General features: G+C 48.6%; 1 protein-coding gene across 4 annotated transcripts in view; it reads left to right on the top strand.

The window, feature by feature from the left end:
• TMOD1 (tropomodulin 1) overlaps positions 1 to 14,217 on the top strand; it is a 78,105-nt gene that overhangs the window by 45,605 nt on the left and 18,283 nt on the right. For all 4 annotated transcript variants that reach the window (XM_032478041.1, XM_032478042.1, XM_006187781.3 and 1 more), the window contains 4 exons: positions 3,609 to 3,698; positions 4,642 to 4,772; positions 6,448 to 6,555; positions 10,585 to 10,728. In XM_032478041.1, the coding sequence (XP_032333932.1) occupies positions 3,609 to 3,698; positions 4,642 to 4,772; positions 6,448 to 6,555; positions 10,585 to 10,728 (473 nt within the window). The remainder of the gene's footprint in view (positions 1 to 3,608; positions 3,699 to 4,641; positions 4,773 to 6,447; positions 6,556 to 10,584; positions 10,729 to 14,217) is intronic.

Genomic DNA, 14,217 nt, shown 5'->3' on the forward strand with positions numbered 1-14,217 from the left:
GTTGGGTGTGTTGGAGGGACGTAGGAGCCTTTCTCGAGGAGGGAGTAGCTGGAGCCATGAGCGGAGGACTCATTAGAGAGAGAAGAGGAGGTGTGTTGGGCACAGGGTCATCGGGTCATCTCTAGTCCTCACAACTCAACTCCCAGGCAGAGCAGTCCCATTAACTTAGCCTTCGTTTGCTCAGGACTAATTGTAAGCGAACAGCCGGGTTCTTGCCTTTGCAGAGCTGTTAAACAAACACTGAGGCCAACATGAAAGGACAAGTGAGAGTGAGTGTCGAGTGAGTGTCATAGGGAAAAGAGCAGAGTGCAGGAGGGGGCTTGTTAGGTGGTGGGGCTGCAAGATGAGGGTTGAGACCGAAGCTGAGCCAAAAGGAGGAAGAGTGGGGAGAGCTAGGGGAGCAGGAAGGGGCGGGGGGGGGTCCATTCCAGGGAGGGACACAGTGGGGGAGAGGCTCTGAGCTGGGGAAGAGGTGGCTCCTCTGAGCCATTGCTTTGCAGGTGCACCTGCGTCAGGCTTGATACTTGGAGACAATGGGGACATGTAAGAGGACACCCAGGCAGATGTGTCACACTGAGCAAGACCTGTGAACTCTCACTTGCTCATTTGTTTTCTTGTTTGTGCATCATTCATGCACTCATTCATTCACTCAGAGTCAAGGTACATAGCTAGGATGAATCAGATCCAGACCCTGACTGTGGAGGCCTGGGATGTGACGAGGAGGACAGACAAGAAACATGAAAAGTTTTGAGCGTGGGTGATGAGCAATGCACCTGCCCCTGACAGTGCTAACTCCTTGGCACGTGGCCTTGGGTTGTAGCTCGGAGGCCACCAGGAGTCAGCTGTAGGCACGTGTGTGATCAGTGCCTCCCCTCCCCATTCAGGGATGTGACCCTGGCTCACCTTAGGGACCCTGCAGGCGGGGCAGGACCCAAGAAGGAATTGGGGTTAGGGAGACTCACCCTTCAGAATGGCCAACCCCTAGGCTACCCCAGGGCAGCTGGCAAGCCCAGAACCTGTGACTATCAAAGACAGTCTTAGCCAGACCACCCCGGCTTCTGGAGTACCTTCCTGTCCTTAGGCACCTCTTCTCCTCCTGTTCTAGTGAGGGTCAGGGTGTGGCTTATCCAGGAGCAGTTGATTCAACTGCTCCCAAGTCCTGAGCCAGAGCCAGCTTCTCTCACCTGTTCCTAGGATGCAGGAAAACGCCTTCCTGCCACCTGCCCCGAGCCACTTGGCAGCTGGAGAAGCTAGGGATGTGTACCGCTATCTCTCCGTGTCCTAAGAGGAATTACCAGCTGAATGAACCCTGCCAAGGCAGAGAGAGAAAGGAGAACTTGATGTTCTTTTTCAGAGTTCAAAAATAGTCCTTTTTGAGTTTTGAGGAAGATCTAGACTTTTTTTTTTTTAAGAAATCACATTCCCCAGTGCTAAATTCAGCCCTGCCAATATCTACAAAGAATGAAGCAGCAGTGATGTGTTGTTTCTCTCCATCACTGACTCCTGGTGACGTGGAGTGTACCAAACCAAGCAAGCAGAAAGTCATGACTTGGTGCCTAGGGTGGGAGAAGGGAAAACTGGCTTCGGAGCCACCAGGCATTCTGCTCAGCAGTGGAGAGTGAGCATGGCCCTTCCCTCCTCCTTCCCTCTCTCCCTCCCTCCTCCGTCCATCCTTCTTAGAACCCTAATCTCCTCTGCAAAATGGTTTTCTTTCCTTTTAGGCCTGCTATTGACATACATTGCCTCCTAGAATATATGTTGTCTGTCCTTAGAATTCTGACATTGAGGGAAAGTTTTAGAACTTTAGACCTGTTGGTGACCTAGGGTGTGGAGGCATGGGTGGGAAGACTGACTTAGAAGCCAGGAGGGTCCTCGCTGAACAGTCTTTGACCAACCATTTCCCTCCCGAGCCTGCTGGAAAATGGGAGGTCAACAGCACCTGCCCTGGATGCTTGTTGTAAAATCAAACAGCATAAAAAGGTGAGAAATTGTCATGTGGCTATTAAGTCCCATGTGAAGGTAAGAGATCATCATTCAAACACTCTCCATGTTACAGGTGAGAACCCTGAGGTCCAGAAAGTGGAGGTGGCCTGGACAGCAAATTAGTACCAAGGTCCAGACTAGAGCCCACGTCTTCTTCCTCTGTCCCCTGGCACTTCCTTGTAACCTTCTCGCCTCTGCCCCCACTTTCTGGATCACTATGAAAAGCTATCATCCAAGCACAAAATGCATTTTCCATTTTCCACCTTTCTATGCACTCTAAGCAAGACCAGCTTGCCATGTGAGGTTACATCTTTCCTTTGCTTCCCAGCAACTTTTCCAAACCTGGATCTCAGTAGCAGCCCCGAACAACCACCAAAGCCGCTCTCTGTGTGGGAGCTGGAAGAGCCAGCTCCAGAAGGTGACTCGAGGTGATCTGATTCACCTGCTGCTGACTCAGGGCTCAGCTCCCACTGCCCACGTAGACGCAGCCTAAATTAAAGCCCAGGGAGCTCAAAAAAGTGCAGATGCCTCCCTCCCTACCAGTTCTCCTTAGCTATGAGCAGGCAAGTCTAATTTTAGAAGAGAAGACTCTTAGAATGTGAGAAACAGAAGAGACTTTGAGATCATCTTGTCTTGTGGTACTTTGCTCCTACTAAGCATCAAAAATCATCCAAGGAGATTAAAAATATATCTCCAGAGAGTCAGATCAGTTCATCTAGGAGGAACACTGTAGTGCCTTGGAGCTCCTGGGCGATTTGTATGTGCAGCCATGATGGAGAACCCATGGTGTAGTCTCACCCCTCATTGCACAGAGGCTAAAGCCCAGACAGGGGAGGGGACTTACCCAAGTTTACACCCCATCAGGGGCAGAGACAGGCCTGGAATTTGGGTCTCCTGACTCTTGCCTAAGGGCTCTTTTCTCTAACTAGACATCATGTCTAATGAAATGACCAGGGGAATTTTTTTTTTAAATGAGCAGATGTTTATCAAATACCATATTCTGGAAAAGGTAGAAGAGAGAGAATATTCTCTGACCTCTGGAAGCCCACAGTCCAGTAGGGGAAGCACACATATGTCCAGGTAGCTCTAACACTGTGTAGACTATGTACTGTGACAAGGAGAGCAGGTGCTGTGAGAGCTAGAGAGGGAGAGGTTGGAATCCAGGAGCACTCCCTGGGGGAGGAAGCATGGCTTCAAATCTTGAAGGATGGGGAGGGAGAGTTGTTAGATCAAATACAGGATACTCCGCTGGATGTGAATTTCCGATAAACAATAAATAAGTTTCTAATATAAATAGGTCTCAAATACTAAATAGGATGCACTTATACTAAAACATTGTTCTTTGTTTATCTGAAATTTCAATTTAACTGGGCATCCTGTATCCTGGGACATCATGGAGATATCTAGGAATCTGAGGCTGGGGACTAGAGAAGTCTAGGCTGGAGACAGAGATTCAAGAGTTACGTCAATAGAGGCAAGAGTAAAAACTGAATAAAATTTTAAAGTCTACCTGCAAGTGTTTCTTGCCCTTTCTGTGAGCAAAACTTCCTGGGGTGTGGAATGTTCCTGCCCGGGAGGCCCTTTGTCTGAGAGGCATGTCATGGGCCCTCTCTGTGTCCCCACAGCTATCCTGGGCATGCACACGCTCATGAGCAACCAGCAGTACTACCAGGCCTTGGGCAGCAGCTCCATCGTGAACAAGGAGGGACTCAACAGTGAGTACCCGGCCCCCTCCCTGCCCCAGCAAGGGCGCCTTGGAAGTGCAGGGTCCTCCCGCATCTGGCTGCCTCTGCCCACTCCTGCTCTCCGGCTCATTGCAGAAGATTTCAAATTCATTGGAGCCAAATCTATCCACCTTTTCCTTTTCCTTTTCCTCTCCTGGGATTTGTGACTTGTTTACAAAGGCCTTCCCTACCCCAATATTGTAAAAACATCCTCCTATATTTCCCTTTTTAAGTTTTAAAGGTTTACTTCTTATATTCAACTTCTTAATCCACATGGAGTTCATCTTTGTGTGTGGTGTGAGATGAGATCACACTTTCATTTTTAAAATCAGTATTGCATTGTCTCAACACCACTCTTTGCAAAGTTCAACCTTCCACTCTTGGTTTGGGACTCCACCTGGATCATAAATGTCCTTATAGCCACATGGGTCTGTCTGGGTGCCTCTATCCTGCTCCATGGGTCTACTTGTCCTTCCCTGTGCCCATAGTGCCTTGTCTTAATTGCTCCACTGCATTGTTCCAAGCTGGTATTTTGGCCCCAAAGAGAAATGAGGGCACCCAAAGCGTAATTATCCCCGCCCTGGAAGGCCTACTCATTTCTTTCCCATCCAGGCTTCGTTTTATCCTAACGAGTCGTAGAACGACTATTCACACTCTACAGATGAGGACATCGAGGTTTGGAGAATTGAGCTAATTCACCCAGTTCTTGCAGGACGACAGAGGCAGAGTCCAAGTGGGGCCCAGACTCCTGGCCCTGCCCAGGGCTTCTCCTAGCTCATTGCCCACCCTCCCCCCAACCCTGTAGCCCCCATGATGCGCAGCCTTTCACATCCCTGAGCTCTGCCCCCACTTCCTTCCAGCGTCAGTGTCATTGTGTCGAGGGAAAGTGATGCCCTGTCTCTGTGAGCCACCCCCCTCTTGTTGGTCACTCTAGGTGTGATCAAACCTACACAGTACAAGCCCGTGCCTGATGAAGAACCAAATGCAACAGATGTAGAGGAAACGCTGGAGCGGGTGAAGAACAACGACCCAAAGCTTGAAGAGGTCAACCTCAACAACATCCGGGTGAGGCCCCGCTCAGCCCGCTTCCCCTGTGGTGGGGGAAAGCCCTGTGCCATGCCAGCGAGACACAGAGGCCCGCGCCTGGCTATGCAGAGACAAGTGTCCTGCTTGGACTCTGGGTGCTTCTGAATCAGAAATAGAAACAAAACCTTTCAGAGGGAGGACAGTGTAAAACAGCACAGCCCACGGTTCCGGTTTCTTTCTGGGACTGACGTCCGACCCAGATGTTCCCCACAGGCCAGCCCAGCTTCAACTCTGGAAACCTGCCACCTTATTCAAAACACTGAGAGCATCTCCGAGATAAAATTTTGAGTCAGACACATATGGCTACACTGGATCTCAAGGCTGGAAAAGCCCAGCGCCCACCAGGCTCATGGGGTAACCCAAGCCCAGGGAGAGGCCTAGCCCTGAACCATATTCAGCCTCATTCCGAAACCCTAGAGGGGAGCTGTCGACCAAAGGTCCCAAGACATATTCCACGATATCGGCCCACATCTCTCTGGATGTTTCTCGTGTGCCAACCAAAGGCAGAGGAGGGATGGATAGAGAGGCAGTCCTTCCCTGGACAGGCCACAGAAGGAATTCAGAAGCAGGCCCAGCTGCCTGCCCACCTGCTCAGCCCGGAGGCCAAAGGGATTAGTTCTCGAGGGAGGGGGCGGTAGGTGGGGTAAGTTAAGAAGTGGGCCCCTCACTCCTGGCTCCCCTTTCCTTTCTTCTCCGCTTTCTTTTAAGTGGCTGCCAGTCTCACGGCACTATCAGATTGGAAACCTGTGCCTGCGGTGATCTCCCCCACCTGGCCTCCCATGCTCTGCTCCCACGGGGGCTAAAGTGACGCTCTGAAATGCAAGATCCATTCAGACAGCCAGGTTCTCTCTTGGGTGCCTCCACTATCTGCCATGTGCGCAGTGGGAGACACTGGCACAATTCAGAACTGTGCACCCTGGCAGCACACACTGACTTGGGGAGGCGTGGGGGTGTGGAACCAGGCCATGGCCCTGCCCCTTCACCGTGGGGCCTCAGGTGAGGGCTCAGCCCTCTCCAGGCCTCAGTTTCCCCACTGCACATGAAGCATTTGGACTAGATCAGTGGTTTTCACTTGAGAAGATTAAAAAAAAGTCAATGCCCAGTCCCTCTCCCCCAGAGGTTCTGATTTTATTGGTCCGGGGCAGGCCTGAGCATCAGCAGTGAAAGTTCCTCAGAAGCCTCCTATATGTGGCGGGGCTGAGACCCTCTGGGACAGATGTCTCTTAAAGATCATCCCAACTTAGTTTTCCAGAAGCAAACCCAGAGAGAGGAAGAGACTTCCCCAGAGTCACACAGTGAGTCAGGAACATTGCCAAGTGCTGGGGTGGAGGCCAGGCCCCTGCCCATTCCCCTACCCAGGCCTGAGCTCTCGGCATGCTTCTCTGCCTCCTTTGCCTTGATGTCTTCCTTCTCCTCCGGTCTCTGCATGTACAGAGAGAAAGTTGCAGGTCCCATCTGAAATTTTCAGGGAGGATTTTCTCAATCTGTTTACCAAAAGCCATTTAGGGCAAAGGAGGAGGCCTTTGCCCATCCAGCTTTTTGGTCAGAGACTTGCTGGAAATCAGGTTGCATATGTGAGAGTTACTGCCCCATCTGTCTGCCCTACCTGCCCCTGGCAGGCGCTGCTGGTCACTGCTTGCCTTTCTCTCTGCAGAATATCCCCATACCCACTCTCAAGGCATACGCAGAAGCCCTGAAAGAGAACTCGTACGTGAAGAAGTTCAGCATCGTGGGGACAAGGAGCAATGACCCCGTGGCGTTTGTATGTACCTGTCTGTTCTGCTGCATTGAGAGTAGGAAGCATAGAGACAGAAAGGTTCACATTGTGGCCTCAGGACTGGCCATGTGCCACTGATGAGGAACCCAGTGTGGTGTGGTGTGGTGTGTGGAGAAAGGCACTGGTCCAGGAACCAGGAGAGGATGTGGACAGAATGGCCATTACCCAGGCACCATCTGTACATTATCTTAGTTAATCTCCACAACCACCCCTTATCCCAGAGGTGCAGGGCTCCCCACTTTGCAGATGAAGAACCCAGAGCACAGAGAACTCAGGCAACTTGCTTTGTCCAAAGTTGCAAAGAAAGTGAGAGGTGAAGCTGAGATTTAAATGCAAGTCACATGGACACTAAGCCAGTCTCTCTCCACGCAGCATGTCATGTTTGGACAAGAGCCTGTCCCTCCTTGGTCCTGTTTCTTCATATCTAAAAATTATTATTTTTATCAGTGGTTCCCAACAACCAATTGTATTTGTTTTTTACCTATGTCTTAAAGACATTGCTAATTAAATTAAATTGTACTTATTATAAATTAGCCATCAATTCTTTTTTTTTTTTTAAGCATTCAACACATATTTATTGAGTCTGTCTGTGCCCAGGGCAGAATTAGGCTCTGAGAGTACAACTGTGACCAAGACAATCACAGCTCACCCTTTCATTAACAAAACAGTTCAGCCATGCAGACAGCTGACAGATAACAGTACAATGTGATTAGTACAACACCAATAGCAGGTAAAAGGTGCAGGAATTAGCTTACCAGGCATGGTAATTAACCATTTAGCAGCAATCAGTTTGTTGATATCCATAAAATAACTTGCAGGGATCTCAATTGGGAATGCATTGAATCTATATCAAAATGGGAAGAACTATTACCTTGACAATGTTGGACATGAACATGAGATATATCTCCATTTATTTAGTTCTTTGATTTTGTACATCAGAGTTTTGTAGTTTTGTTTATGTAAATCTTGTACATACTTTGTTAGCTTTATACCTAAGTATTTCATTGTTTGGAGTGCTAATGTAAATGGTATTGTGTTTTTAATTTCAAATTCCACTTTTTCATTACTGACATATAGGAAAGTGATTGACTTTAGTGTATTAACCTTGTATCCTGCGACCTTGCTGTAACTGCTTATTAGTTCCAGGACTTTTCTTTGTCAGTTCTTTTGTATTTTCTACATAGACAATGATGTCATTTGCAAACAAAGACAGTTTTGTTTCTTCCTTCCCAATTTGTACACCTTTTGTTTCCTTTTCTTGCCTTATTGCATTAGCTATAACTTCCATTACAGTATTTTGAAAAGGAGTGCTGAGAGGGGACATTCTTGCCTTGCACCTGACCTTAGTAATAGTTTCAAGTCTCTCACTGCTAAGTATGATGTTAACTGTAGATTTTTTTGGTAGATATTCTTTATCAATTTAAGGAGGTTGCCCTCTATTCCTAGTTTACTGAGAGTTTTTATCATGCATGGATGTTGGATTTTGTCAATTTTTTTTGCATCTATTGATATGATTTTTCTTTTTTAGCTTGTTGACTGATGGAATATATTAATTGATTTTCCAATGTTGAACCAGCCTTGCATACCTGGGATAAATCCCACTTAGTCATAGTTCAAAATACTTTTTAATTTATCTTGAGATTTCTTCTTTGACCCATGTGTTATTTAGAAGTATGTTGTTTAACCTCCATGTATTTGAGAGTTTTCCAGTTATCTTTCTGTTATTGATATCTAGTTTGATTCCACTGTGGTCTGAGAGCACACATTGTTTGATTTCTTTTCTTTTCTATTTGTTAGGGTGTGTTTTATGGCCCAGAATGTGGCCTATCTTGGTGAGTGTTCCATGTGTGCATGAGAAGATTGTGTGTATTCTGCTGTTGTTGGATAAGATAGTTTATAAATGTCAATTTTATCCAGTTGATTGATGGTGTTGTTGAGTTCAGTTATGTCCTTTCTGATCTTTGACCTGCTGGATCTGTCCATATCTGATAGAGGGTGTTGAAGTCTCCAACTATGATAGTGGATTCATCTATCTCTCTTTGTAATTCTATTAGTTTTTGCCTCACATGGTTTGATGCTCTGTTGTTAGGCACATACTCATTAAGGATTGTTATGTCTTCTTGGAGAATTGGCCCCTTTATTCTATACTCTCCTTTTTTATCTCTAATAACTTTCCTTGCTTTGAAGTCCACTTATAGCAATCAATTATCTTCTGATCTTTGAAATAGGTAGGACAATTTCCTTTGATGTTTTTGAAATGATAGAAATAACTCATAGTCTCTTACTGCTGCCAATGGAGAACCTCTGGATAGATGTCCTCTGGCCTCAGGACATCTCCAGTGGATCCTGAGTTTGCCCATGGAGACAGAGCTGGCAAAGCCATGTGCCCTGGCCACTGCTATGTTGTAGATCAGAAACCGAAGGCCATCCTGTCTGGCACTCAACTCAGCTCCACGAATATTTATGGGACGTTGACCCTGTGCCAGGCCAACAGCTGATGTCAGCCTGTTCACACCAGGATACTCATTTTTGAGGATGGAAATGCTTCTGGGCCAATTGGTAAATAGGCTACCAGAGCTCTGTTAGTGCCCCCACTGCTTGCCCCAGCTCTTCTGCCCGTTCCAAAGAGTTGACAACTGGCGTAACTCAGGTACCTCTGGGACCTGCTCAGCCACCAGCATGTCCACTGGGATCAGCCTGGTCCACTTACCTACTATTGTTAAATATTTTGATATCAGGCCAGGCCTCTCCTGGGGAGCAAGAAGGATGCTGTGGAGAGGGCACAGACTGGGTCCCTCTCCCCAGGGGCTCCAGTCTACTCAGGGTCACAGAGTAAGCAGACATCCCATCCTGGGGCACAGGGAAACAGGAAGAGCTGAGGATCTGGGCTCGGAAGGCATTCTGGGAGCTGAGCCTTGTGAAGGGTTTCAGCAAGCAGGACTGGTGGGAGGGGCATTCCTGGATCAGATCCTCATTTCAGACAACCTCTGATCATACATCCTGGCCTATCAGCTGCTGGTGTCTCCTTTCCTCCATGACACATCGTCTCCACCACATACTAATTACCTCATCTCCTTCAGAGGCTCTGATTGTCATCTACACTCCCCCTGGCTAAAGTCCTCCAAAACGTGCGGGGATGACCTGATCTCCTCTCCTCCAGTTTGTCCTGGTCACTTGCCCAGTGGGGTGGCTTCCCAGGCTCCCTCCTCTGCTGCTCAAAGAGAATGACAACTCCATGGAATTCCAACAGGGAAATAGAAGAGACAAGTGGAGAATCTATAGCAAGGTTGGGACTCCACCAGTCACTTGGTGAACAGTGACTGAGGACCTACTACGTGCTGAGCACTGTGTGGGCACTGAGGGCACCACGGGATGAACAAGGTGTATCATCAGGCCACCAAGAGTATATAGTCTAATGGTGGAGAAAACACCAGTATAAAAACAACTGTAAATGGAGGAATACAAGTTCCATGAGGGAGGTTATGGGTAAGGTCTGTGAGGTTCAAGAGGGCGGGCACAGCTAGCTGGGGATGTTAGCAAAGGTCTTGGAGAAAGGAGCATTGAGAATGGCCCTGAAGGATGGACAAGGTTTGGAAAAGTGAAGCAGAAAGGAAAGGGTGTTCCAGAGGGTAGGGAAGGATGAGCAAAGGCAGAGTGGAGGGAAAGCACTGGGCGTGCCTGGGAACTGAGGGTAGCCCTATCGAAAGTGGGTAGCCAGATTTGAGGCTGAATGGGGTGGGGGAACCAGGTGACGGAGGCTTCCGATGCAGGCTAAGGAGCATGGAACTCTGCAGTGAGAGGTTCGGGGCTGTGGCAGGTGAGAATAGAGGAGGGACACAGAGTGTTGCTTGTTGAAGGAAGTTGTGGAGCTCATCTTGCCTGGTCCCTGGTTCCATGTGCAAAGGACTCTTGCTCCCAGCAAGGATCCCTCAGTGTTTTAGGTTCTGCCCACAGGGGCTCCAGCCTTGCTCCGGGACACTCATGGGTACCCTCCCTTTCCTCCTACGGTTCAAGGCCCTTGCTGAGATGCTCAAGGTGAATAAGGTGTTGAAGACGCTGAACGTGGAATCCAACTTCATTTCTGGAGCTGGGATCCTGCGCCTGGTGGAAGCTCTTCCATACAACACTTCTCTGGTGGAACTGAAGATCGATAACCAGGTAAGATGGGCAAGGGTCCCCTCGTGTCCTTTAAGTGACACTCACCGTGCTGCACTTTCCCACTTGCCACCACATGGAGCAGATGCTGCTGTTTATAAAGCGCCAAAGCCCAGCTTTAGGGGACTTCCATGATCGACCAGTCCACACCCTGCACCATACTTGCCTGCCTTCTTCATCATTCCCATCAAGTGCTCCCCACTTCTGCTTGTGTACCCCTAGTGATGGGGAGCTCACTCCTTACCAAGATCACCCCTTCCATCCTCATGTGAGAATATACTTCCTTATATCCAGTAGAAACTAGCTCCCTATAAGTCGTATTTGTTGGGATTAATTCTGTTCTCTCCTGCACACAGGACACATCGGGTGCACAGATCTTATAAACCACTGGAGTCTTCCACACTAAGCTAAATATTCCCATTTTCATCAGTCACGCCCACTCAATGGGCTTTTTTTTTCCCAAAGGGCTTTTAAGTGTCCTTATCATCAGGGTTATTTTCTGGGCAAATTCTAGTTTGTCTCTATTCTTACAGGGTTATTGTGTCTCTATAACTTCTGTGGTTCAGTCATTTATTTTCGGGAACACTCTTTCAGTTCTGACTGAGATGTTGCTAATAACAGTATCTTGTATGTTGCATGTGTTGAGGGTCTCCTGTGGGCCAGGCTCTGTGCTGTGCACCTTACACATCAACTCTAATCTTCCCAACGACCCTGCAGTATGTGGGTGTTATCAGTCTCAGTTTGCAGAAGAGAAGACAGCTCAGAGAAGCTAAAGGCAAGCAGCTTTTTTAGGGCCACTGAGTGAGCACTTCCAGAAGCAGGATTTGGATTCAGGTCTCTGACTCTAAAGCCCACACTCCTGCCACTACACCATGTTGCTTCCAGGGCTAAAATGCTGTCTTCTTTATGGTTTATGGATCAGGAACTTGGGTGTTTTCTTTTTTCTACATGAAAATGTTTCCTGAATGATCATATATATATGTGTATAAGGAAAAAATTAGACAGAAATGTAACAAAGTTGTAAACACTGATTGCCCCTGAATGAGATTATCCCTACTTTTTATCCTTATTGAAAAATACTACAGACACACAGAAAAGTGTATAGAAGTTAAATGTACAGCTTAATGAATCATAACAGGCATGTAACCCCTGTCAAGAATAGAGCATCTCTAGCCTCCAGAAGACTTTGACAGTCCTTTCTCAATCATGACCCCTACAAAACTATTCACAGTTTGCTCCCTACTTGCTTTCACACCTCCCTGTCTTAGCTCTTGCTTTTCCCTTCCCTGGAATGTCCTCCTCTGCCCCTGCCCTTCTCTGCCTAGAGAAATCCTCATCTTCCTTCTTGATTCAGTCGAAGCCTCTCCTTCTCCCAGTGGTGTTCAATAGCCAGTTTGAATCGCTTGCCAGAGCTGACTGTGGGCGCCTCTTCTCAACTTTCCTTCAGTGATGGCACTATGGTACCTTGAAGTCACCCCTAGTGGAAGTATTTATACTATGGAAATTGAAAAAACAACCTTTTTTTTTCCCCCAAGAGCCAGCATATCACTCCCTTCTCCCTTTAGCCTGCTATTGGGCCTCTAAGCCTCCCCCTAGAGAGAGTTGAGGGCTCCCTCCCTGTGTTCTCCTAGCACCTTTGCTTCCCTCTGAGCTTCTCAGAAGCTGGTGCTATGTTTGAGTCATCTCTGTATCCCAATACCCAGCTCAGAACTTGACCCTGCAGTGGTACTTGGTAAGCAGGGCTGCCCTGGATAGTTGTGCATGTTTTTCACTGCACAATGAGATGACAGGGAGCAATATCCAATGCATATTCTACTCTCCAAGCCTTGGTGTGGGGCTTTGTTCACCCAGAGAAGGCACTTTTTTCTAGTTCCTAGAAAGAGGCCACATGAGCCTGCAGCAGCCCTGTCATGTGAATTTGCTGCATCGAATTCCTTCGATCTCTCACATGCCAGCAGCCTGCTGCTGCATCACCCATTCCCAGCCTCCATCACTCCCACCCTTTCTTCCACTGCTGACCCTGCTGTATTGCAGGCAGCAGGGGCAGATCAGATGGAACAAAGGCATGTAGCAGGCTTGGCAGCAGTGCTGGGCCAGACTCTGGGATCGGCTACTCATGTGACTCCAGGCCTAGCCAGGCAGGGAGTCAGGGTCTACCCAACGTCAGCTGAAACCTGATTCCTGGGGCAGAATGTTGGCCAGAGATGACCCTGGCCTCAGGTCACTGTGGTGGCAGCTGGCAGGGAGCGAGCTGCCCACCTCCCCTCTCACTGCTGTCCCAGAGCCCAGAGAGAGAGAGCCAGTGCTGACCATCACCCTCACCCTGGCTGAACACCCTGGTGTGAGAACATTCATTTCGTCGAGCCTCAGTTTCCTCACTTGTAAAATGGGGATAATAAGAATTTCTACTTCTAAGGAGATAACAGATGCGAACTATGAAGCTGTTCACTTTTATAATTACTCTGAAGGTGACCTAGGGAGTTCACATGTTATTCTAAGAGTTCATTTACTGAGCAGGTGCCATATATCCATTATCTCATTTAATGCTCACAAAGACTTTGTGAGTGGGTGTCACAGTCCACCCCAGCATTGTAGAGGAGGAAACTGAGGCCCAGGCAAGCTATGTAACCTGCCCAAGGTCACACAGCAAGTGAGTGACAGAGGCAAGATTCAAACCCAGGTCTGTGTGACTCTAAAGTCCATGAGCTGTGCCTGTCTGGGCCCTTGAACCCTACTGTAGTTTTGTGTGGGCCTTGGCTTTTCTCAAGCTGTCCTTTTCCCTTGGTGCCAGGCCGGAGGACTGGTCACCACCTGCCCCAACCCCATCCCAGAAGCATCTTTTTTTTCGTTCATCTCAGTGTTGGATGATGCCCACTACAGCCGAGGGTTATGCTGGGCTCTGTGTTTGAATGAGGCTCTGGCTCTGGCTCAGCCCTCTCAGGATTCCACGCTGGCTGAGAAGACAGACAAGTGTACAGTTGACCGTCCAACCAGGTGCTCCAGCAAGCCACAGACAGTGGGTCACTGCAGGAAGAAATCTCATTCAGGAGCAGGCATCAGGGAGGGCTTCTTGGAGGAGGTGGAATTTGAGATAAGCCCGTAGAGTAGACAGTATCTCTGAGGGTGAAATAGAGGCTGTGGCATCCCTGGTGCAGGGAACCACATGAACAAAGAGAAGGGGAGGGGAAACATGGAACCCATCCAAACTAGACTACCAGGAGTCCCGGAGGAAAGCCAGAAAGGGAGTGGGATTCCAAAGGGCTGTGAATGGGTAGTTGGAGGGAGAGTGGTCTGTGGGCTGCTGTCGGCCCCAGTCAGAGTTACACTCTGCAAAGATAGTCCCTGGCTGGATGGGAGAGGATTGTGGGTGGGAAGAGGGCATCGGGGCCTAAGAGACCAGGGCGGGCTCTGACCACCAGATGTGGGGCCTGTGGGGAGGTGTTCCTGGGGGTCTGGCAGGGGATGGGGAGAGTGGGCTGAGGCCAGTCTCGG

Source organism: Camelus ferus, chromosome 4, assembly GCF_009834535.1.
Source record: "Camelus ferus isolate YT-003-E chromosome 4, BCGSAC_Cfer_1.0, whole genome shotgun sequence".
In the NCBI taxonomy this organism is placed as follows: Eukaryota; Metazoa; Chordata; class Mammalia; order Artiodactyla; family Camelidae; genus Camelus; species Camelus ferus.